The sequence below is a fragment of the Rhinoraja longicauda genome, chromosome 24 (genome assembly GCF_053455715.1).
Source record: "Rhinoraja longicauda isolate Sanriku21f chromosome 24, sRhiLon1.1, whole genome shotgun sequence".
NCBI classification, from domain to species: Eukaryota; Metazoa; Chordata; class Chondrichthyes; order Rajiformes; family Arhynchobatidae; genus Rhinoraja; species Rhinoraja longicauda.
In genome coordinates, this window is record NC_135976.1 from 11445094 (window position 1) to 11468119 (window position 23026).

Here is a 23026-nt window from a genome sequence, read left to right on the forward strand (position 1 = left end):
AATGTGGAGCATGATTAAATCAAATAGTTACATCATTCCTATATTTCAATCTAAGCTTTAAAAAAAAACAAAGTTGTAGGTACTGACCAGGTTAATTCTTCAGACTCCATTGCTTCTGTAGCAAGACTTTTGTTTTGGGGCTACTCTGTGTAGTAATAATTTCATATATTTTCCACAACCTCCCTTAACAGATTGAGAAAGGGGTCTAGGACAGTAGAAAACTCAGAGTGAATTGATATCCTGTATAAAACAATGTTAAGATGGATTTCAAAACTGTTATCAGGATTAATGTAGTATTTTCTGATTTTGTGATGCATATTTGACATGATATAAATAGTAAATCATTTCTATTTCACGTGTCATTTAAAGATGAAATTCAGGCTGAAGAATATTTATACCCTTGTGCCCAAAAGCTTTCTTTGTGTAAAACATCTGCATTTAACAGCTGCATTTGGTGAATGGGGTTTCATATATGTATATCCTATGGGAGGTATTTGCAGAAGAGCGAAAGAGTATATTATTTTAAACAAAAAACAAACTATTGGTGGAACTCGGCAGTTTGAGCAGCATCTGTGGAGGGAAAGGAACTATTGACACTTCAGGTCAAGATCGCGCGGTTTGTTTTTTGCACCAGATTACAGCATCTGCCGTTTCTTGTGCCTCATGTTAATTTATGTTGCTGAATTGCAAGTAATAAATTTCATTGTTCTGTTTCAGTACATAAAACAATAACACACACTTGACTCTTAAATCTCCAGCACATGTTTTTTTTTCTCTGCTCAAAGTGAACACTTTGGGAATGCTATTTTGTGGCATCACATTATGTGCAAGCTAAGCAGTTTCAGATCTATATGTCGTAATTATCAGGATAGTACACGTACATTGGATAAATTAGTACCTCACCCTCGAAGCAACAGCTTCTGTGTGCAGCACAAACTACTTTTTCGATTGGAAAATTTTGACCATTTTGCTTTGATTTAAATATTGCACAAACTATCAACACTCAACTATTCCACTTCCTTGAATTTGGTATGCTGCTGGTGTAACATCTAGTATAAGGTGAAGACTTTCAATTGGGTATTACAATGACTAAAGCCGTTCTCTTCTGCCAAAGTCACATTCTGTTTCCCTTTCCCTGGCCAGGGGCTGAGAATGAATCAAATTGATTGTGGCCTGCATCCTGTTTGATCTTAAGATGAACAGCCAATCCTATACTGCTTTAAAAAATAAAGGATCACCACTTTCAACTTCAATAAAAAAAAAACATTTGCCAATTTTTTGCCCCCATTCTTTATCAGCTTCTTTCCCTGTACTCCGTTCGACTGAAGGAGGGGTTCTGACCCAAAACTCTTTGTCCATTTCCCTCCACAGATGCTGCCTGACCCACTGAGTTCTGCCAACAGTTTGTTTTTTTAATTCAAAATTACAGCATTTGCAGTTTCTCGTGCCACACTTTCAACTTGTTCTGAGTTCTATTAACCATCGCTTCTCTTTTTACCGACTTGTCTCTCCCTTAGACTGCAGTTTGATTTTTTTTTTAACTGACTTTTGAGTTCAAGTCTCTTCATGTCCCTGTTTCTTTAACGTCAGTTCCTACAGCCCTCTGAATTCTCTGCTCCTCTAATTTTGGTCCCTCATGAATGAACTTTTCAAGTGCTGTACTATTTGCTGATGTGTTTTCTGCTGATTCGGCACAATTCCTTCAACGGAATTCCTTCACTAAAGCTTTCTACCTCTAATTGCCTTTTTTGAGATATTACTCGACCAAGCTTTTCATCTCCCCTCATATTTGATTGTGTTTGATAACACATGAACCCCATTGGAATGTTTCACAAAACCAAATGACCTGTAACGTTTGACTTATTACGCAGCAATAACTGATTCATCCAGTTGATGTACTTTTAATCTGAAATCGGAACAGAAAAGTAAGTGTTCCTCTTGTAATTTTTTCAGCAGCATGAACAATGTTGACACTAATAAATGATTCTCCTGTTAGCATTCAGAATTTGCCATCTGTATAATTACTAATCATGTCACCTACACTTCTTTCCAAGTCCATAATATATACAGCAAATAGGACCCAGTACTGATCCTTGCGTTATACCACTGGTCGCCAGCTTCAATCCAAAAATCAATCCCACACTACCACTATCAACAAGCCAGATTTCATCCTGTTGGCTAGCTCACCTTGGATCCCATCTATATACTAAAACTCCTGTTTGTTTGTTTGTTCCTGAACAACAGCCAAAATGGTACATGATGGCGTGACAATTTTAGGCCCATCTTACTCACCGTCATCCCTTCATTGAAATCGGTGTTATATTTTTTAAGTTATTCACATTTTAAAGTTTAAATCTATCGCCTAGGGAGGGAGGGAGGGAGGATAAGGTGGGGTTGAGGGAGATGGAGTGGGGGGAGGGAGGGATGGGGGAGGAAGGGAGGGGTGGAGGGGAGGAGGGAGGGGGGAGCGGGAGGGGAAAGGGATGGGAGGGGAAAGGGATGGGAGGGAGAAGGGAGTAGTGGGGGAGGAGAGGGTGCTGCACCAATGCAGGAGAGGTTTGGGCCCAACGGGTCCACTTGGCCTAGTATATTCTAACCTGTACCAGCCTGTCATGTAGGGCCTTTTCAGACTTGCTGAAGTTCCCTTAGACGACATCTACTACCCTGTACACTTAAATTATCTTGAGCGCCTCTTCAGATATCTGAATCAGATTTGAGACATGATTCCCACGCACAAAGCCAAGCTCGCTGTCGCCAATCAATCTTAGCCTTTCCAAATGTGAATAAATAGTCTCTCAGAATCCCTCTAATTACTTTCTCACCGATGATGTAAGGCTCCCTGGCATGTCCCTGTTGCCCTCCTAAATAAAGATACCACACTGGCTATTTGCCACTCTTCTGGTGTCTCACCTGTGGCTAATCGATATTATTATATTACTAAAACTCTCATCTTGTATATTAGTTTGTTTCCGAAATACAGCCAAAACGGTACATGATAGCGTAACAATTTTAGGCCCACCTTACTCACCATTGGCCTGCGGTTCAATTGGTTGTTATATTTTAAAAGTTATTCTCTTTTTAAACTTAAAAAAAATCTCTTTTTAAACTTTAATAAATTTGATTGGCTCTACCACCTCCCCCCCCCCCCCCACGTGGGGTCCGGCACGTCCTGATTGGCTCCTGCAGCACCCTCCACGTGCGTTCGATTAATTGGCTCCAACCTCTCGCTCGACACCCGATTTGTCGCTGTTCCAGGTCCCATGTGGGCAAAGCAACGGCCGTCGCCGTCGAGCTGCCGCTGCAGGAGAGGTTTGCACCCAACGGGTCCACGGGTCACTCTGGCCACCGCGATGGCCGCCTGGGGCCGGGGTCAGTCTCTCCCCTTCCCTCTTCCCCGCTGTCCGCTCCCAGCCCCAGGGGAGACTCCCTGGCCGGCAACGGGCCCACGGGTCGTCAGTTGAAAGGTTGCTGGGCCCGCAGGAGATGGTTGGACAGAGGGTTGCCAGGCCCGCAGGAGACGGTTGGACGGAGGGTTGCTGGGCCCGCAGGAGAGGGTTGGACGGAGGGTTGCCGGGCCCACAGGAGAGGGTTGGACGGAGGGTTGCCGGGCCCACAGGAGAGGGTTGGACGGAGGGTTGCCGGGCCCGCAGGAGAGGGTTGGATGGAGGGTTGCCGGGCCCGCAGGAGAGGGTTGGATGGAGGGTTGCCAGGCCCGCAGGAGAGGTTGCCCATGCCCATCTAGTGAAATTACAAAAATCTCTACCAGGGTCAATCTGCTCCCTTCCCATAACATCCTAGGATGCACCTGGCCGCGCCATGTTAAAAACTGAATGTTACAGTAGAGCCTGACTGAACCAGGCTGCATTTTATTAGATTTCACCTAAAGCTCCATTGCTATGCAGAAGACTTTCCAATTGAGGATTGACCAATACAAAAAGAGAACCCTTCCCTTTTCAGTGAATTTTTATCGACGACCCATGTGCTATATTAAATGACCCAGATTTGAAAGCTGCGTTGTGAAAATAGGTCTGGCATAATTTTGTCACATTTCTCTCTCTTAATGTCCATGTATCTTTTTGGTATCACAAATATGAATTGTGTTTCCTTTTTAAAGTCTTTAAGATGGGTGTACAAGTCTGCTTCTGCAGCCACACAAGTTCACTGAAGTGGGACCAATGCGATTGTTGATTTTTTGTTGATGTAGGTCAGCACGTGTTCATGGGAACATGTGCTATTGATTTAGCAGTCACTTGATAACCAGTCACCTCTAGCACATATGATACCATCCTGTAAACCATGCAGTATCAGAAGATGATAGGATAGCTCAATATGCATTTCTCTATGGTAAGTTGGATCACATTTGGGCAGGGACAGAATTCTTTTGCAAGGTTATACTAATTGTAACTGTAATTTTAATGCAAATACTGACAAGTACTGGAGCTAATGTCCGGAAGAAATTCAAAATCAGTGATATTAGTCCTCATTGGTAGGCTGATGAAGAAGTTTGAGAGGCACAGGAATCACAGTGATTTGGCCATAAGGTTGTAGAACTGGCTTACTCACAGAAGGCAGAGGGTTTGGTGGAGGGGTATTATTCAGGATGGAGGTCTGTGACTGGTGGAATTCCACAGGAATTTGTGTTAGAAGCTCCGCTATTTGCGATTTCTACAAATGACTTGGGCCTAAATGTAGATGGGTTAGTTGGTAATTTGCAGATGACATCAAGATTGTTGGAGTTGAGGACAATGAGGAAGGTTGTCAAAGTGCAGCGTGAATGTAGATCAGCTACAGAAATAGGTAGAGAAATGGCGGACAAAGTTTAATCTACACGTGTGAGGTGCTGCACAGTGGGATGTCAAATGTGAGAAGAAACTATAGGGTTGATGGCAATGCTCTTAACAACATTGATGTGCAGAGGGATCTTGAGGTCTAGGTCCATGACTCCCGGTGGCAACACAAGTGGAGAGAGTGGTAAAGGCAATATATGGTATGGTTGCGTTCATTGGTCTGGGCATTGAGTGCAAGAGTCAGGATGTCATTATTCGGAAGGAACTGCAGATGCTTTACACTGAAGATGGACACAAAATGCTGGAGTAACTCAGCGGGTCAGGCAGCATCTCTGGAGAGAAGGAATTGGTGACATTTTGTGTCGAGACTCTTCAAACTGAAACGTCACCCATTCCTTCTCTCCAGAGATGCTGCCTGTCCCGCAGAGTTACTCCAGCATTTTGTGTTTATCTTCAGGATGTCATTTACCGCTTTACCGGTTCTACGGAATAGGACTGGCTCATGATTATGTCTGGGATCATTGGGTAGCTGAAGCTAAATTTTTTGATGTTTAAACAGCATCACTTATATTCCAAGACATTTTTCAATATGTTCACCCCATATTGTATTCAGTGATTACATGGAACTCGTCTGATATGCAATATCTCCACAATGATAGGTGAGAAACTTGAAGGAAATATCCCAAGTAATTCAAATGTTATTTTTCCTAATAGATTGTACTTAATCACACTACCTTTTGCAATCAATGTTAAATGGTAAATATCCTAAAAATCCAGTGGAGTCATTACAACATATTGAAAAGCTCCGAAGATCAAATTTAATCTTGATCTTGATCGAGTCTTGGCACAATTCTCATGCAAAAAAAAAAGCATAATTTGACCTGAATGCAGCAGTGTCTCGAAATCACAAATCAAGTAAATGTTTAGATCATTTGGTTAATATAAGGGCTAAGGGCTACGTGTTGGACAAGATATTTGGGAAGTATTCTTCCTTCTCTTCAAATAATACCTTGCAAGTCAGAGTTGCAATGCCTTTGGGTTTTAACAACACACCTGCATGACGCAACTTCTTACAGTGCTGATCTGGATCAGTGATTTGCTCTCATGCCAACCAAAAGCATGCATTTTAGTCTCTGACACTATCAAACATTAACTGTTTAATTGATGGTAAATGATCTGGTATGTGCTGATTTGAGTACTGTGCAAGGTTTCCAACTTGCTATTAACTTCCTTTAAATTAAACTGGAATATGAGTACAGTTATATAAATCCAGCCCACATTATTCTTAATACATTTGGTGGGTGTTACATTATCTTTCTGCAAGAGGTAACAATGTTAACAATTCAATTATGGAACAGCTACAGTCAAGCGTGGTACTTGCATTATGTGCATCTTGCTGCAGATGTTTTCCTTTCATTAAATAAATTGTGAAAGACTTCCACCGTTAACAGTATGAACAAACAAGTCTTGTTCATTATTGGCATAACTAGATATATTAATAATTCTCCATGGCAGTTTGGCAATACTTGGTCAACTAACAAGGTTTTGATAACAAATATGAACTGATGTTGAGCTAATCGTGTCCACTTTCAATTTTTAAATTATTTGTTAGCAGTTTAAAAACTGTCATAAAGGTACCTTTATCATTGTCTTCTATTGTGAAATAGATGATTAGTGTAAATCTATAAAAAATATGTTCAGTGAGGTCAATCTATCAATGCGTGCTAGGTTTAAAAATGGATTTCAACCATAACTTGTTGAATTGTTAAACTATTGAGTTTAAAACTAAAGATTATTTATCAAGGAACTAATTAAGTGGTAAAAATCTAAATTGAGTGGATTGCGTCTCAGAAAATTGTACTTCAAGGACATAATTTCCAAAAGATTGGTATAAATTGTGTTTTGTTCTTGCAATTCTATCAAGGAACTCGGCAATTCTTTCATCCTTTCACACGTTGCTTCCTCTAATACAATTTTGTACAGGTATCCCAACCTGGAATAGAAGAAAATGCAAAATCTATCTTGCGAAGCTTCAGTTTAAATCCAAGTTGGTCAAACATCTATAGATTGTCTCATTTGTTTGATCATGGTAGGTTACAATAGAGACATTTTCATTTTTCTCATAAATACTAATTCTTGAAACTTTTGACTATTTATGTCACGCTAAACATATTTCCAATTGAGTAACTTGGCTTTATTTTAATATCTAAATTTCCCTGGATAAGCATTTTATGGTTAACTAATGATTCAGTGTCTTAAAATTAAACTCTATGTTTTGAAGAATAAAGTTACAATCTGATAAAAGTCAACTCTTGATTCAACATTTAAGCAGGACAAGGCTGCCCTCTTGAGGTGTTTCTATGAATTTCAGGTTGTGATTAGCTTTCCAATATAACGATTAACATTTATCATATTTAAGTTACGTTGTATTGGGCACTTATTCAGTCTTGGTTTGGGCACTGAATGTAAATTGGAAAAGCTGCAGCAGCTGGAAATTTGATATACAACAGAAAATGTCGGAATTAGAAACATAGAAACATAGAAAATAGGTGCAGGAGTAGGCCATTCGGCCCTTCGAGCCTGCACCGCCACTCAATATGATCATGGCTGATCATCCAGCTCAGTGACCTGTACCTGCCTTCTCTCCATACCCCCTGATCCCTTTAGCCACAAGGGCCACATCTAACTCCCTCTTAAATATAGCCAATTAACTGGCCTCAACTACCTTCTGTGGCAGAGAATTCCACAGACTCACCACTCTCTGTGTGAAGAAATGTTTTCTCATCTCGGTCCTAAAAGACCTCCCCCTTATCCTTAAGCTGTGACCCCTGGTTCTGGACTTCCCCAACATCGGGAACAATCTTCCAGCATCTAGCCTCTCCAACCCCTTAAGAATTTTATATGTTTCAATAAGATCCCCCCTCAGTCTTCTAAATTCCAGCGAGTATAAGCCTAGTCTATCCAGTCTTTCTTCATATGAAAGTCCTGCCATCCCAGGGATCAATCTGGTGAACCTTCTCTGTACTCCCTCTAAGGCTGAATCTGTCCTATCCATCCCACCCCCATTACTCTACTAATTAAAAGTGAATTGTTTTTTCTCTCCTGATTCTGAGGGATCTTTCCTGAAGGTTTAACCAAGTAGTGTGCTGCCTCGCCAACAGTCTGCCTCGTCCCTTCCTTCTTTGTTGTTTTATAGAATGTGTTAAATGTATGGTTTAGTGTTCTTTAACTTGTTTTATGTGGGGTGGGGGGTTGGGGGAAACTTTTTAAAATCTATCACCTCAATGGAGATGCGACTTTTTCCGTATCGTATCTCTGTCTGCAATGCGGCCTAACATCGTGGAGCTGGCGATCAACCTCGTCGGGGATCAACCTCGAAGCTCCAACTGCGGGAGCCTGCGGACTTAACATCGTGGAGCTCGCGGTCCCTGGTTAGGGACTTCGGGAGCTCCAAACCGCAGGAGCTTCGACCGCCCCGATCGCGGGGGCTTCGACCGCCCCGATGGTGGGGGCTTTGACCGCCCTGATACGGGAGCTTCGATCGCTGGCTGTGGGAGCTTCGATCGCCCCGACTGCGGATGGTTTGACTCCCCCGACCGTGGGGGAATAAAGAGGGAAGAAAATTAGACTTTATTGCCTTCCATCACAGTGAAGAATGTGGGGAATCTGCTGTGGTGGGTGCTTATTGTTAGCTTTTGCTTTTTGTGTGTCTTGTTGCTTTTTTTTAGTATGGCTGTATGGTAAATCGAATTTCACTTAATTGTACTCGTGACAATAAACAGACCTTTGAAGTCCTTTGAAACCTTTGAAGTTTCTCTTTTTACCTTTGGATACTACATCACGTGCTGATTATTTCAAGTATTTTCTGTTTTTACTTTGGGACACCGCATATGGTTTCCTATTAATACAACTACAAGTTATCAGATTATTCTTTGTTTTTCATTCTCAATCTAAAAGCAGTAGTTATGTTCAATTCGATGACTAACCTACTTTTGATTTTTAAATAACATTTACTGTCAGCATTTTAGGGAACTGACATTAAAATCCTTGAGAATGTTTTTAGAGAAATCCTCATTGGGATTTCATTTGCCAATTTTCACTATTTCCCTTTCCACCATGTTTAGGGATGTATCTTTACTATACCAGACTGCTGGTAAAGTCTAACTGCAGTCTTATCATATCTGCAGGATGCAGAATTGTTACTCAAATGTTGGCATTCTTCCTTTAGGAATTGACGTTGAAACGTCAAGGAAAGAAGAGGAACACAGAATGCTACAGGACGCAAGGCAATGGTTGAATAGTGGCAAAATAGACGATGTAAGAAACGCCAAGTCAGGTGGTACCGCTCTGCATGTGGCTGCTGCAAAAGGCTATTTGGAAGTTTTAAAGTAAGTTATTGTGGGTTACAAATAAAACCACGAGTTACACTAATGTTTGAAAGTGTTGTCATTTGTAATTAATGGTGATCTGCCACCTTGACCATGTGTTTAGTTTGCTGCCAAAGCCTACATGCCAGTGTTATGGTGAGGTGACAATTTAGAATATTTGGTGTTGACTTACGTAGGTCTAGAATTTTTGTTTAGAATTTAGAGGCAACGTGGAAACAGGCTCTTCGGCCCACCGAGTCCACGCTGACCATCGAAAACCCGCGCACTTGTTCTATACTAGGTTTTTACAGAATTTACAGAAGCTAATTAAGATACAAATCTGAATGCCTTTGGATGTGGGAGGAAACTGGACCACCCGGAAAAACCCCATGCAGACACGGACAATGTACAAATTCGGCATTGACAGCTGTAGTCGGGGTCGAACCCCGACTTTGGTGCTGAGGCAGCAGCTCCACCACTGTGCCTCTGTGTTGCCCCTTGAAGTCTCATTGCTCTGTGGTAATGCATTGATTTTTCACCCAAGGACAAATCAATGTATCTGAAAGTTATTATTCCAACTTTATGATCAGAATTCTTTGTTTTGCTTTTGCTTTTTCATTCTGTTTTAGGTCCTGACAGTAAATTCAGTTCTTCCTCCTTACTCTATCTTTATTTTATAGCATAGAAAACAAAGTGCTGCAGTAACTCAGCAGGTCAGGCAGAGTCTCTGGAGGACATGGATGGGTAACATTTTGGGTCAGTCTGATGAAGGGTCCTGAGCCGAAATGTTGCATATCCATGTCTTCCGGAGATGCTGCCTGAGCTGCTGAGGTACTCCAGCACTTAGTGTTCTGCACACAATTTCAGTGTCTGCATTTCCTTGTGTCTACTACTTTAGACCAGTTCTCACAGGGCAGACTGGAGCCCAACTTTGCTGGTCATTGAAGTGTGTGAAGATCTTACTGAGTTCCGTAATTCCACATATGCTTGCAGAATAAAATTCTAAATGTATCATGTGCTGTTTACAAAACAAAGTTTCTGCGAAATGTATGTTACTATTTTCTCTATTTGAACACTTTCCTGTGTTTTACTTATTATGCCAAGTCCAATGTGGCATGTTTCTGCTGTGCAAATATATATTTCTGCTGTGCTGGCGTTGCAATTGATTTCTGTGCCACTGAAAGGGAGTTGTAAATCCTGTTTTGATATAAATATGGATTTGACTGTGTGCTTTGCTGTGAATCTTTTGGAATTTGAGCTGATTTTGTGCACACACTATATCGCTGTGACGGGCATAGAATGTATGTATTTTAAACGGAAAATGCTCCAGTTCCTGCAAATTCTTCAATGAGCATAATGTAGGGCTGCCATCCCTAGAAATAAATTAAATCAGTTACGTTTGCCTTAGCTGGAGCAAAAAGGGAAGGTGATTAACTTAGACCTATAAAATTCACGCAGCACTAGACAGACTGGATGCAAATGGGTGTTTCCCTTTGCTGGGGTGGGTAGAATAAGGGGTCATAGTCTGAAATTTCTTGTCCTGAAAACTGAGACCGAGATGAAAATCTCTTCACTCATAGGGCAGTGCACCTGCAGTTTTCTCCCATAGAGAAGTGTAGGGACACAAGCTATGAAATATCTTTAGGAAGGAGATGCATTTCTCTATGCTAATATCCACCAGAGAGTGGGAATTGATCGTTTCGCTCAACACCTTCGCTCAGTCTCCCTTAACCAACCTGATCTCCCAGTGGCTGTGCATTTCAACTCCCCCTCCCCCTCCCAGTCTGATCTTTCTGTCATGGGCCTCCTCCAGTGCCATAGTGAGGCCCACCGGAAATTGGAGGAACATCACCTCATATTTCGCTTGGGCAGCTTGCAGCCCAGCGGTATGAACATTGACTTCTCCAACTTTAGATAGTTCCTCAGTCCCTCTCTTCCCCTCCCCCTTCCCAGTTCTCCCTCTATCTTCCTGTCTCCGCCTATATCCTTCCTTTGTCCCGCCCCCCTGACATCAGTCTGAAAAAGGGTCTCGACCCGAAACGTCACCCATTCCTTCTCTCCTGAGATGCTGCCTGACCTGCTGAGTTACTCCAGCATTTTGTGAATAAATACCTTTGTATTAAAGGTAGAATATCAGCCATGATTAAATTGAGTGATGGAGCAGGATTGACTGACCTAATCCTGCTACGTTTTCTGTTTCTATGCATGAAGTAGATCAGTTGAAAAACATCACCCACTCCCCGACCCGTGACCATATCACCCCTGTCTTTTACAGGCTCCACTGGCTCCCCATCCCCCAGAGAATCCAGTACAAAATCCTCCTCATGACCTACAAAGCCCTCCATAACCTGGCCCCATCCTACCTGACTGACCTCCTCCACAGACACACTCCCACCCGCACCCTCCGCTCTGCTGCTGCTAACCTCCTGTCCCCGTCCCCCCCATCCGGACCAAACTCAGATCCTGGGGGGACAGGGCTTTCTCCATCGCTGCTCCCACCCTCTGGAACTCACTACCTCAAACCATCAGACTCCCCCTCACTCACCACATTCAAACATCACTGAAGTCTCACCTGTTCAACACTGCCTTCAACCACTGACCGTCGCTTCACCTTATTCTTCCTTTTCTGTTCGTTTTTTAATTTATTTTTATGTCTTATTTACCATGTAAAGCGTCTGAGTGTCTAGAAAAGCGCTATACAAATGTAATGTATTATTATTATTATTATTATTATGAACGGAAAGAGAAAACAAAGGTTAATGCTTGCAGCTCCTTTCTTCACAGATGCCCCCTGATCTGATTTAGTGTTTACTGCTTTTTCCATTTCCGTTACAAAGTTATGTCAATGTCTCCAGCATTCCCTTGAGCATTGGTTTCAGAAAGGCAAAGAGATAAAACGGACAATTTGGTAAAGGGAGAGGAAGGAATAAGATGCTACAATGGATGTTGATACTTTTGATTTTATTTTTCAAGGCTCCTAATTCAGGCTGGATATGATGTAAATATCAAGGACAATGATGGATGGACACCACTTCATGCTGCTGCTCATTGGTGCAAAGAGGAAGCCTGCAGAATCCTTATTGAGAATTTTTCTGATATGGATGCTGTTAACAAAGTGGTCAGTTGCTTCTAATACGCTATTTTGTTACTCTGCAATCATTTATAAAACATTTTTAGTGTCTCTGGGGATGTGGATTAATACTTACTTAGAAATAGATTGATACTGTTATAATTTATTTCAAGCCAGATACTGAACTCTGTTAAACGAGCCAAAAGAAAGCAATTTATAAATGTGTCCAAACAGATTGTTTTGAGATGGACTTATTTTTCTCCTGTGCCGCAATAGATTGAATGTGGGTGGTCCTTGCTATTCAGGGAACTTTTATAGGGCATGCAAAGAAATTAGGTCACATCAATTGTAACTGAAAATCTAACAGAGCTTGAATTATATTGGAATGCTGTAATAATAGGCCAGTATGTGTTGGGAATTGCCAGCAGTCCATGTCAACCTACTAGCATTCGCTCTGCATTACAATTAGCCCATTGGACAATCTGTGCAAACGTGAGGTGCACTGATCTTGGTTGGTTGTAGACCCCCGTGAGGTTATGTACAGAGTCCATCGACTGAGCACAAACTTCCCACATTTCCTGGCATTTAAACTGGTCCTTTTGCTGGCTGAACCTGTGCTTGGCAACAGCAATCACTGTCGATTGAAAGGCGAGGAATTGCTCTGAGGGACTTAAAATGTTTAATTACTCGCATTTAATTCAAGATTTTTAATGTTTTAAAGAAGTTTGAGATTTGGTTTTTCAATATGCTAATGTAACAAATAAAATTTATGAAGGCTAAAAAGGGCCATGAGAAGTCCTTGGCAAGAAGAGATTGAGGTGAATCGTAATGCATTTTTCTTGTATATTTGATGCAAGAGGATAGCAAGAGAAAAGGTAGGATCGTACAAGTATAAATGAAGGAATTTATGAGTGAAGCCAGAGAAAGTGGGCAAAATCCTTAATGTGTACTTTTTCACGAAGTAAGGGCACAAATGATGATGGCGAGATCACAGTGGGGTATGCTCATAAGCCAGGTCATCACGATATGAAGAAGATGTAGGATCTTTTGAACAACAGTAAAGTGAATAAATCCCCATAGCCTAATAAAATTTAGCCCAGGATACTGAACGAGATGAGACGAGAGGAGACTGCTGGGGCATTGACAAAGATCATTCATAGCTAATGTTCCTTTGGTTGAGAAAGACAACCATGATAATTTTTGAAATGATGGAACAGTAAGCTTACACCGGTGGTCAGGAAATTATTGGAGGAGTCTTAGGATCAGATTTATTTACATTTGGAAAAAAAATGGATGTACCTGGGGTAGTTGGCTCTGCAGGGGAATTCCCAAACCGATAGACTTTGAGGAAGGGGTGACAATGATTGATGAGGGTTGAGCAGTGGATGTTGTCTACTTGGCTTTCAGTAAAGCATTTGACAAGGTCCTTTATGTAGTCTGGTTTAGAAGATTAGGTCACAAAAGATCCATGGTGAGATGGTAAGTTGGATACTAAATTTACTCAACCACAATCATAGGGTTGTAGTGGAAGGGTGTTTCTTCTATCTGGAAATGTGTAGCCAGTGGTGTTCGGAAATAATGCAAATGGCACGATTAAGTTTGCAGATAACACAACCATTGAGGTTATGGATAGTGAGGAAGGCTGTCAAAGGATAAAACAGGATATATATCAGTTGGAAATCTGGGTGTAGAAATGACGGATGGAGTTTAGTGCAGACAAGAGAGAAGTGATGAGTTTTGGCAGGATATAGCAGGAACATTTGGAGCATTTGATATACAGAGGGATCTAAGGCTGCAAAGCCATAGCTGCATTAAAGTGGCAACACAAGTGGATAGGATGGTAAAGACGGCAATACAATATGCTTGCATTGTAATATTAATATCCTAACCATAACATTGGTTTGGACATTGAGGATAAACACTGGAGTATGAAACCTTGATTAGACCACGCATGGAATATTGTGTGCAGTTCTGATTACCGTAAGGACACGGATGTGAAGGCTTTGACGAAGGAGCAGAAGAGGTTCAGCGTTGGAGTACCTGTATATTAGCTAGAAGGAGAGGTCGGATAAACTTCAATTGTCTTCTCTGGAACGTCGGAGGCTGAGGAGTGACCTGAGAATTTTCAAAAAATTCTACAGTGCAGAATTTTACAATGCGGCCTTTTTCCCACAGTGCAAATGTCAAATAGTAGAGGAGAGGGAAAATGTTAAAGGAGATTTGTAAGATTTTTTTGTAGCTCAGAAGGTGGCAGGTAGTAAAAGCAGATACAATAGTGGTGTTTAAAATATATTTAGACAGACACATGAACAGGCAGGGAATAGAAAGATACAGGGGCCATGAGCAGACTGATGGGATTAGTTGGTTGGTATTGAGGTTGTGCAGACATGGTGGGCCAACTGGTTGTGTTCATGTGCTGTATTGTTGTGTCCTTCAACTTAAAGGCTTCTCACTGATAGCTTCTCACTGATATCTTTGACGGAAACAAGCGCCTTGCAGCAGGATTGCCAAAGTTTTCAAATCTTGTTTGTGGGTGGGGATGGTTCAGGGGTGGTTCAGGGGTGGTTCAGGCCCACCCATCCGACAGCTTAACATCGCACTAGGCCTTGGTGCTCTGTAGAGCTTCCATATTTAGGATCAGGAGTTTACAAACAAGTCTGCATCAAATTATATGAATTGTTTTTCTATACATTCGTGGCGAGTACAAACTTCATTTGGTAGCAACCTTTACTCATTGAAATGGAAAGTCATTCAAATTACTAAGCTAATAACCAACTCCAAAACTGCTAAAATTGCGTCTATCACAAGGGCATTCTACCACATCAGGTGCTGCTTTGTCCAACTCGTAGTTTTCAATGAGGAAATGTTTCTTCAGCACAGTTTTATTTTCTCTAATTGCAATCTCATCTGAGAATTGCAGGTATAAAGTTAGGTTTTATTACTTGAATTTTTCAGTCCCTTGAATGAGGTTATCTGCATTGTATTTGCAGGGTCAGACTCCTTTTGACTTGGCTGATGAGAGTATCATTGAACATTTGGAGGAGCTCCAGAAGAAACAGAATATTGTAAGTGATCTATGTACTTTTCTTCCTTGATTAACCGTAATGATAACACGTTATTTGATTAACATATGGCTTGGAATTCACAGTTTTTGTTTAGTTTAATTAATTGTTTTTGTAAGTGGTAAAATCTCTTAATTTTGGATATTAAATTTTCAAATCACTAAGGACAGATAAATTGAAATGATAACGCATGCACATACTAGCTGAAATAGTGGATTATATTTGTACCTTGGTTAACAAAAGTGCTTATTTAAAATACATACATTATGGTCAGTGTTTAAATTATTAGCAGAGAATGCAAGCAGTATTATTGTTTCTTACAAATGGCGATGGTTATACACTAGTATCTCAAAGGTAAGTAGATTTCAGATTACGCACTAGCTTCATGTAGCTAGCAGCATCAGTGAACAGTCGCATATTACTCCTTGACTTTTTAATGTTTGGAGATTTTTATTCAAGAGAGAGAATTACAAGAGAGAGAATTACAAACTTACATAATTTCTATGCTAACCATTCCACCCAGTTTTATAATTGTTAAATAATGTAAACCTTACACTGACAGCTGGAATAGCGTTGTAAACAAGAGTAGTGTCTTGCAATAGTTGCAATACATCACAAATTATTTTCAGAAACATGGCAAATACTTATTAAACTGCGAAGGGTGTGTCAGAATTCACGGTTCCGGTGCTTTCTTGTGAAATAACTCAACAGGTTTCATTCACCGAATTCAACATCCTCAATTGCACCATTGCCTGTACTACTGCATGATCAATGTCCTTCACTCCTTCATGCTTTCATTCATTTCACTTAGTATGTGGTAGCATACTTATACTGCTTCAGAAGTTGATGCTGAGTATTTAAACGCTATGTGCAATGCACCTTGTGGAAATTCTGAAATCAACTAATGAAATCAATCAGTTATGCCACTAATCCAAACGCCCGACAGACAAATGGGATCAATCATCCGTCCTTTGTATTGTTTCAAAAACATGCAGCAGCTCAAAAAACAAATGTAAAATCAACTTTCGCCACTGTAGGCATGGTGCTTTATACATGGGTGGATGGGGAGACAAAATATTTGTCCTTTGTGCAGTTCCCTTAGTTATTAGGATGTCAGTTTCCAGTTCATATGAGTTTAGGAACTGAAAAATTAAAGCTAAATGCTTTTGAACTACAAATGAGTCAAATTATGTGCATGGCTGTCATTATTATCTAGCATCTGGTTGCAGAACAATGTTTTTGCTATATAAATTATATGCTATATAGACTCAATTAAAACCTGTCCAACAAGTAGAACTTTCAACAGTTTGACTTGAAACCACCAAAAGCAAATAATTATACTTGCTATATTATTTTAACTGTTTCGCCCACATGATCGTCAGCCCTCGCAACTCTTTACTATGGTCGTTTCTGTTTTGGTATGTTTCAACAGCAATCTGTCAAAATTGTAAGTTATATTTTCTTTTTGAAATCTTCATAAGTTATTTTTCTATTTAATAGACCTTTCTTGAACATTTGAGAAACTGGAACTTTTGATTCTGAAATCTGTGAAGAGTTCTGTTGGCCCAATTGAATTTATTAGTAATGGTTTATTATTAGACTTTAGACTTTAGAGGTACAGCGTGGAAACAGGCCCTCCCCTCCACCCATCAAATCCGTGCCGATCAGGTACACTAGTACTTTCCTACACAGTCGGGACAATTTACAATTTTATCAAAGCCAATAAAACAGCAGACCTGTATGTCTTTGGAGTGTGGGAGGAAACCGGAGCACCTGGGGAAAACCCACGTGGTTACTGGGAGAATGTACAAACTCTGTACAGGTAGCACCCATTGTCAGGATCAAACCTGGGTCTCTGGCGCTTTAAGGCAGCAACTCTACTGCTGTGCCATTGTGCCCCCCCAATCACTTGTACCGAACTAAAGCCAATACATTTTTGCATGCTATCCAGCAAGTCATACTATACATGAGGCCAACTGGTAGTACAGCAGGGAAAATAAACAGAGTACAGTACTATATTACAGGTAAAGAAAAAGTGAGGTCAAAATAAAGTGCAAGGGCTACCTAGATTCGAAGATTAGTTATTTATCCATAGCACCTGACAGTTCGAGTCTAATAACACCAGCTCAGACTCGCTTCCTGGCACTCTCAAACCTTTCCATTGTACAAGGCAGGAGTGCAATGATTTTCTCTCCACTTGCCTGCTTACGTACAGTCCTGAAATGCTCAAGAAACTCAACGCTCTTCAGGGCAAAGCAGCCTGCTTCATCGGTACTCTGTCCACCATAACAATCATTTGCTCCACCATCTTCACACAGTTGTTGCAGTGAGTACCATCTACAAAATACATTGCAGTTACTCAACTAGGTTACTTTAATATCATTTTCCTAACCCAGGACCTCTTTTTCCAGAAGATAGATGGAAAATGCTGGAGTAACTCAGCGGGTCAGGCAGCATCCCTGGAGAAAAGTAATAGGTGAAGTTTCGGGTCGTAATCCTTCTTCAAAGCGACCCAAAACATTGCTTATTCTTTTTCTCTAGGCTGCCTGACCTACTGAGTTACTCCAGCAAATTGTGTCTAACTTTGGTATAAACCAGCATCTGCTATTTCTGCTTGCATCTCTGCCACCAGGAAGGATAGGGGTTATAATGGTTTTGGAAATTAGACACTCTTTCACCAGTAAGCTACCCTCCAAATTGCACACTGTCATGACTTTGAAATGTATTGTTGTTGGGGGGTGGGTGATAAATGGGGACATGCCGTTTAGGCAACGTGCTGGAATCTGATAACCAAATTTATAAAGGGCGACACAATGGGAGAGATGATGGTCAGACGAGTCCTGAAGGGGGAGGAAATCCATTGGGTGAAATGTGTGGGTCGTAGATGGATCAAACGAGGAGGGGGAGGAGGATGAAAGTGGATGATAGGGTGGTTAGAGGGTTGGGACGGAAAGGGATCAAAACCGGGTGCATTGCAAGAGGTGAAAAGAGGAACACAGGATGGCCTGAAATTGGATAATTTTGTATTTGTACCTTTTGGTTGTGGACTGCCCAGGTGGAACATAAACTGTTATTTTACTATCTCAGCTGCTTAAAATTATTCGTTGCTTGCAAAGACGACATTGTGGATGTTTTCTTCACTTAACTGATTTTCATTGTGTTCAGAATTTTGAATTGATTTTGATTTGATGTTGATATCTGATACCTGTAATTATCCTTTAACAGCTTCGCACTGAGAAACGAGCTGTAAGATCAACACTTATTGAATCAACAGTAAACTGCAAACTGCAACCCAAGCATTTGAGGTACTTCATACAATGTCAATTGCTCCATTTTCTGTGAGCATCTATTACATAGTTATTTTTGCCTTTTGAGATTTTGAAAGTCTGCACCAATTCCACGCTGAATTTCTGTTATAGCTTTAGTTTGTTGACATTTTCCTGCAGTTTTTGTTAAATCTGCATCCCCAGAGTTGGAGGTTTATTGGAATAAACACTAATCATCAAAATGTTGTGAAGTGATTGTTGTTGCTCACATTGTCGCCCCAGGCTGACACAGCTTTCTTCAGGCCTCCGCCACCGACGGGATGCGTTCAGTTACAGTGGTGCTTCTCCCGTCTGGTGACGGGTGGTGAAGGTGAAGGGCTCGCTGGTGCACTTTGTGGAAGATGTTGGCGGCTCGGCCAGGAGTAGCTTTCCACTAACTCCCTCGTTCTCGCTCGCCTTCCCAGTGTTGCACTGACAGTGGGCAAAACTGACAGAGCAGCGAGCCCATGCAAAGCTTTTATATCTACACCGTGGATGGGAACTGCTTGCCATCCTCCTGTTGCAATTACACAGGTCATTCAGGAAATGGGACCACCAATTGTGAATTGTTTACTTACGTTGCCTGTTATGTACGTCAGGGTGTGCCTGTACACGTTTTGGAAAGTAGTTGAGCTTATAGGACTTCGTATTACAATCCCTACTGTAATCGGCACCTTCTTAATCTCTTGAGTGGGGGTAGGGGTAAAGACTTCATTGGGGTCATCAGGTGGGCATCCTCCTTCCTTGGTGTTTCGTTGATAGGCCCACGACACCTCCAGAGGGCTCAACAGCGATACCTGGCATCCCAGGTGCACTCCCCTCTGTTTTTACCCCTGTTGTTGGTCATTTTGCAGCCCAGTTGAAGTCTTTGCTCTTCAGCCATAGCCAGTTGCTGCTTCGCTCGGCAAGTAATATATTTTCTGAATCCTTTTGGAGATATTTTATCTGTTTTGCAAAATTCGCCGAATATTTTTATAACTTGGATGTAAGATGCATTTAATTCAGTGACTTTCAACCTTTCTGACCATACCTGTTGGAGACGATGAGAAAAGACTTGTGCAAGATACTTGTTTCAGCAGAGTGTACCATCGGTACCAACCAAAACAGAGAAGACATTTCCAGCTGTTTCCATACCAAAAATGCTTTGCAAATTTGTTCGTTGCAGTAACAGCAAGTTGGTGCTAGGCCTTTTGGAGGTGCTTTTAGAGTCCATTGACATGATGTCTGGTTTGATTAATCGTGGGTATTGATTACATTATATTTTACTTTGCAGTCAGGTCAATCAAGAATCTAGTGGGGGTTCTAGATTTTGTATTAAATCTATTGCTTGTTTATGTGTAAAGCAAACTTACCATGTTTTTATTCCGGATCTTTTATCCGCGCAATAAAAAGTGATAGCATTAATGATGGTAATTAAAAGCCAACAGACAACCGAATTCGTATAACCTCTTTATTCTACTCACCCAGGTGGGAGAGAGTCTAGAAACCGGAGCGTTTAGAAACACTCAGGAAGCTAGTGTAGTCTCTCTCCCCAAATGCTAACAATTACACATATTTATACCCAAAATATATTTGCCCGTACATTTCCTGTTGCTACCTTATATGGCAAGTTTTCAATGTCCTATAAATCTTTATGTGCCCTTCAGGACCCCCATGTCCTCCGTGTCCTGTGTGACCTACATGTCCTCGGTATTCCCAGGACCAAAGAACAGTCGATATGACCAAATGTTCCCCTTAACCATCAAAGGATGGTTAAGCATCAAAGCCTTAAAGCCAGTTACCCATATCAAAGGATGGTCAACCATCAAAAGCCTTAAAGCCAGTTACCCATATCAAAGGATGGTCAACCATCAAAGCATGCACTTAGCCATAAACCGTGCCTCTTGTTGACAACAGGATGTCCTGGCAACATAATCGAGCTGGAGCTTTTACACCTTTTTTACACCCCTGCAATAAAACCCATATGGCAAAATGTCGAATGTTTAACCCCTTACATTCCCCTCTTTGATTATACTATAATCACCGTTTGTGTTGTTTTCTTTTTCTTTTTAAATTGACCGATTAACAAGTAGTTGGCGTATACATGGACCGAAACAATAACAAATTAACAGAATCACTACAATTAACAGAAAGATACTGCCATAATGGAAAATCGGCCCCCACAAATATCCTAAACCAAACCAATCCCATCTGGAAGCATTAATTTGATTTTGGGCTAAATCTGCCCCTATTTTCCTAGTCAAGCCAAGTCAATTTTATTTGTATAGCACATTTAAGAACAACCCACATTGACCAAAGCGCTGTACATCAGTTCAGGTACTAAGAACATACATACAATGGCACACAAACATAACAGCATATACATAAACAGTTCACAGCGCCCCCTCAGAGGGCTCAAACACTAAATGCTCTTTCTATAACCTCCTTCACATGCCCTGCGATATTGGTGATATTAGAGGATACATCTGGTACAAATGTACAACATTCTTGCCCGATCATAGCACAAGTATCCCATTTCTCGGCTAGCAGGAAATCTAGAGCCATACGATTCTGGAGAGCGACAAGACACTGGGCCATCATTTCAGTTGTTAACTGGCCTATTTGTTCCTGAGTCTCGTACAGTCCATCAGCAGTACAATTTGCTAATTGTTCCAGGGCACTAGCTAAGTTTCAAATTTCAGTTCCCGCCCGAGCGGTTCCCCATCTCGGGAATATTATCCACCAAAACCTCTCAAACTCCGATACAGCTCGTTTAGAGCGCCACTCTGGATGCTGTAGAGGATGATTTATAATTCGTAAATGTGGGATTACAAAAGCTAGATAACAGCACCCTGTCCAGGTCTCATAAGATCCCTGATCATACCGTGGCGAAAGTCCTGGTAACCAGACATATGCTCAGCTCCCACATATTAAGTAAGTCCCATTGAGAGGCCTTGGGGGAACTGCAGTACTGATATGGGTGCATGTGCTGAATCCCACAGACAGGCTCCATTTGGTCTAGATCACATTCTACAGAAACAAGTTGTATTTATTGGTGTTTCTGGAGAGTCATGAGGAGAATTAACTTGTATCCGGGGCCAATTCTCCTGTGTTTGATTAAGATAGGGTCTCAAGAACCACCCATTAAAACATTGATATCCACAGTCATCTGATTGGTTGTCATAATCCGTACACCAATTATTGGGGCCAGGGCTCTGTGAGTGATTCAAAAAGAACCGGGCAGACCTGACTTCACTCGGAGTGAAGGGGACCGGGTAAAGAGGCATCATGCTTTTTCCATGTGTTGAAACCTGGGGCGCACACCCAACAGGCAAACCGTTCCACCTGTGAAGCAACAAGTATTTTTTTTGTGCGGACCAGCGGTGGAGTTGCAGTCTGAAGAAGGGTCTCGACCCGAAACGTCACCCATTCCTTCTCTCCCGAGATGCTGCCTGACCTGCTGAGTTACTCCAGCATTTTGTGAATAAATCCACCTGTGAAGCATCTGTCTGACATAAACGATTGGTTGAAGAAACGATTGGTTTGCCGGAGATCCGAGGTTCATCCTTCTATCTGACTACCGAGGGTCAATATAATCCACAATCCCATCTTAGCCTCATGTTGTCCCGTGGTTTCTGGGCGTCTCGGACCTGAGAATGCTAGGCTGATAAAGATTGGGTTAATAATTTCATTTATTCAATTAAACGCTCATCCAGGTCATACAGTTCATGGAGGTTGATGCACCCCTCTCCCTCCATCCCCCAAGGGGTTCGGAGTGGTTTCCCGTATAATACCTCAGCTGGGGCTAATCCTGTAGTAGAGTGGGGTTATACGCATAGAGGTTTTCTAAATGTGGTCCTCAGGCATTGAATAAATGAAAAGCAAAATACTTCCTTTAAATATCTTATGTACCCACTGACCCAAGTAAATAGGCTTCAAAGGCTAATTTATCAACTAAGCTAGTACAAAAATGGGAAGGGTCCACAATTCCAGCACAATTGTAATCTTCAATTCATTCTCAAATATTTAATTCATCCAGTTAAAAAAAACAAATGTTGAAATGTGAAGCCAAAGATACAGATCCCAGTTCGTTTAGACCATCTACACTAGTCCAGCAGTCTTGTGCTCAAATTTCCTTCTTTGTTATATCCCTGTATGAAGGGGTACCCCAATGAGAAATGCTGAATTATTGCATGCACATCCTGAACACGTGGAACAGCCAGAATACTGGACGTGTGTAGAAAAGCTGCTATCAATCGTTTTTGTTCCTGCAAAAACTGGCATTCATAATCCTTGGGTGACAACATCAGCTTTGTCACATGCTGACCTGGTGTTCTGAAACACCAGCTCACCCTCCGAGCAAATGGTTATCGCTCTCAATACTAGGCAATAAATAAGTCAATAGTAAAGCGTGCACGGAATAGGAGTAAGGAAAGATGTTATCCATAAAATAGTT

General features: G+C 41.4%; 1 protein-coding gene across 2 annotated transcripts in view; it reads left to right on the forward strand.

Moving 5' to 3' along the window:
- The window catches only part of LOC144605425 (protein phosphatase 1 regulatory subunit 12A-like), a 177008-nt gene that overhangs the window by 64519 nt on the left and 89463 nt on the right, over positions 1 to 23026 (forward strand). For both annotated transcript variants that reach the window (XM_078420660.1, XM_078420661.1), the window contains exons 4-7: positions 9016 to 9175; positions 12128 to 12272; positions 15215 to 15289; positions 18512 to 18591. In XM_078420660.1, coding sequence (XP_078276786.1) covers positions 9016 to 9175; positions 12128 to 12272; positions 15215 to 15289; positions 18512 to 18591 — 460 coding nt within the window. The remainder of the gene's footprint in view (positions 1 to 9015; positions 9176 to 12127; positions 12273 to 15214; positions 15290 to 18511; positions 18592 to 23026) is intronic.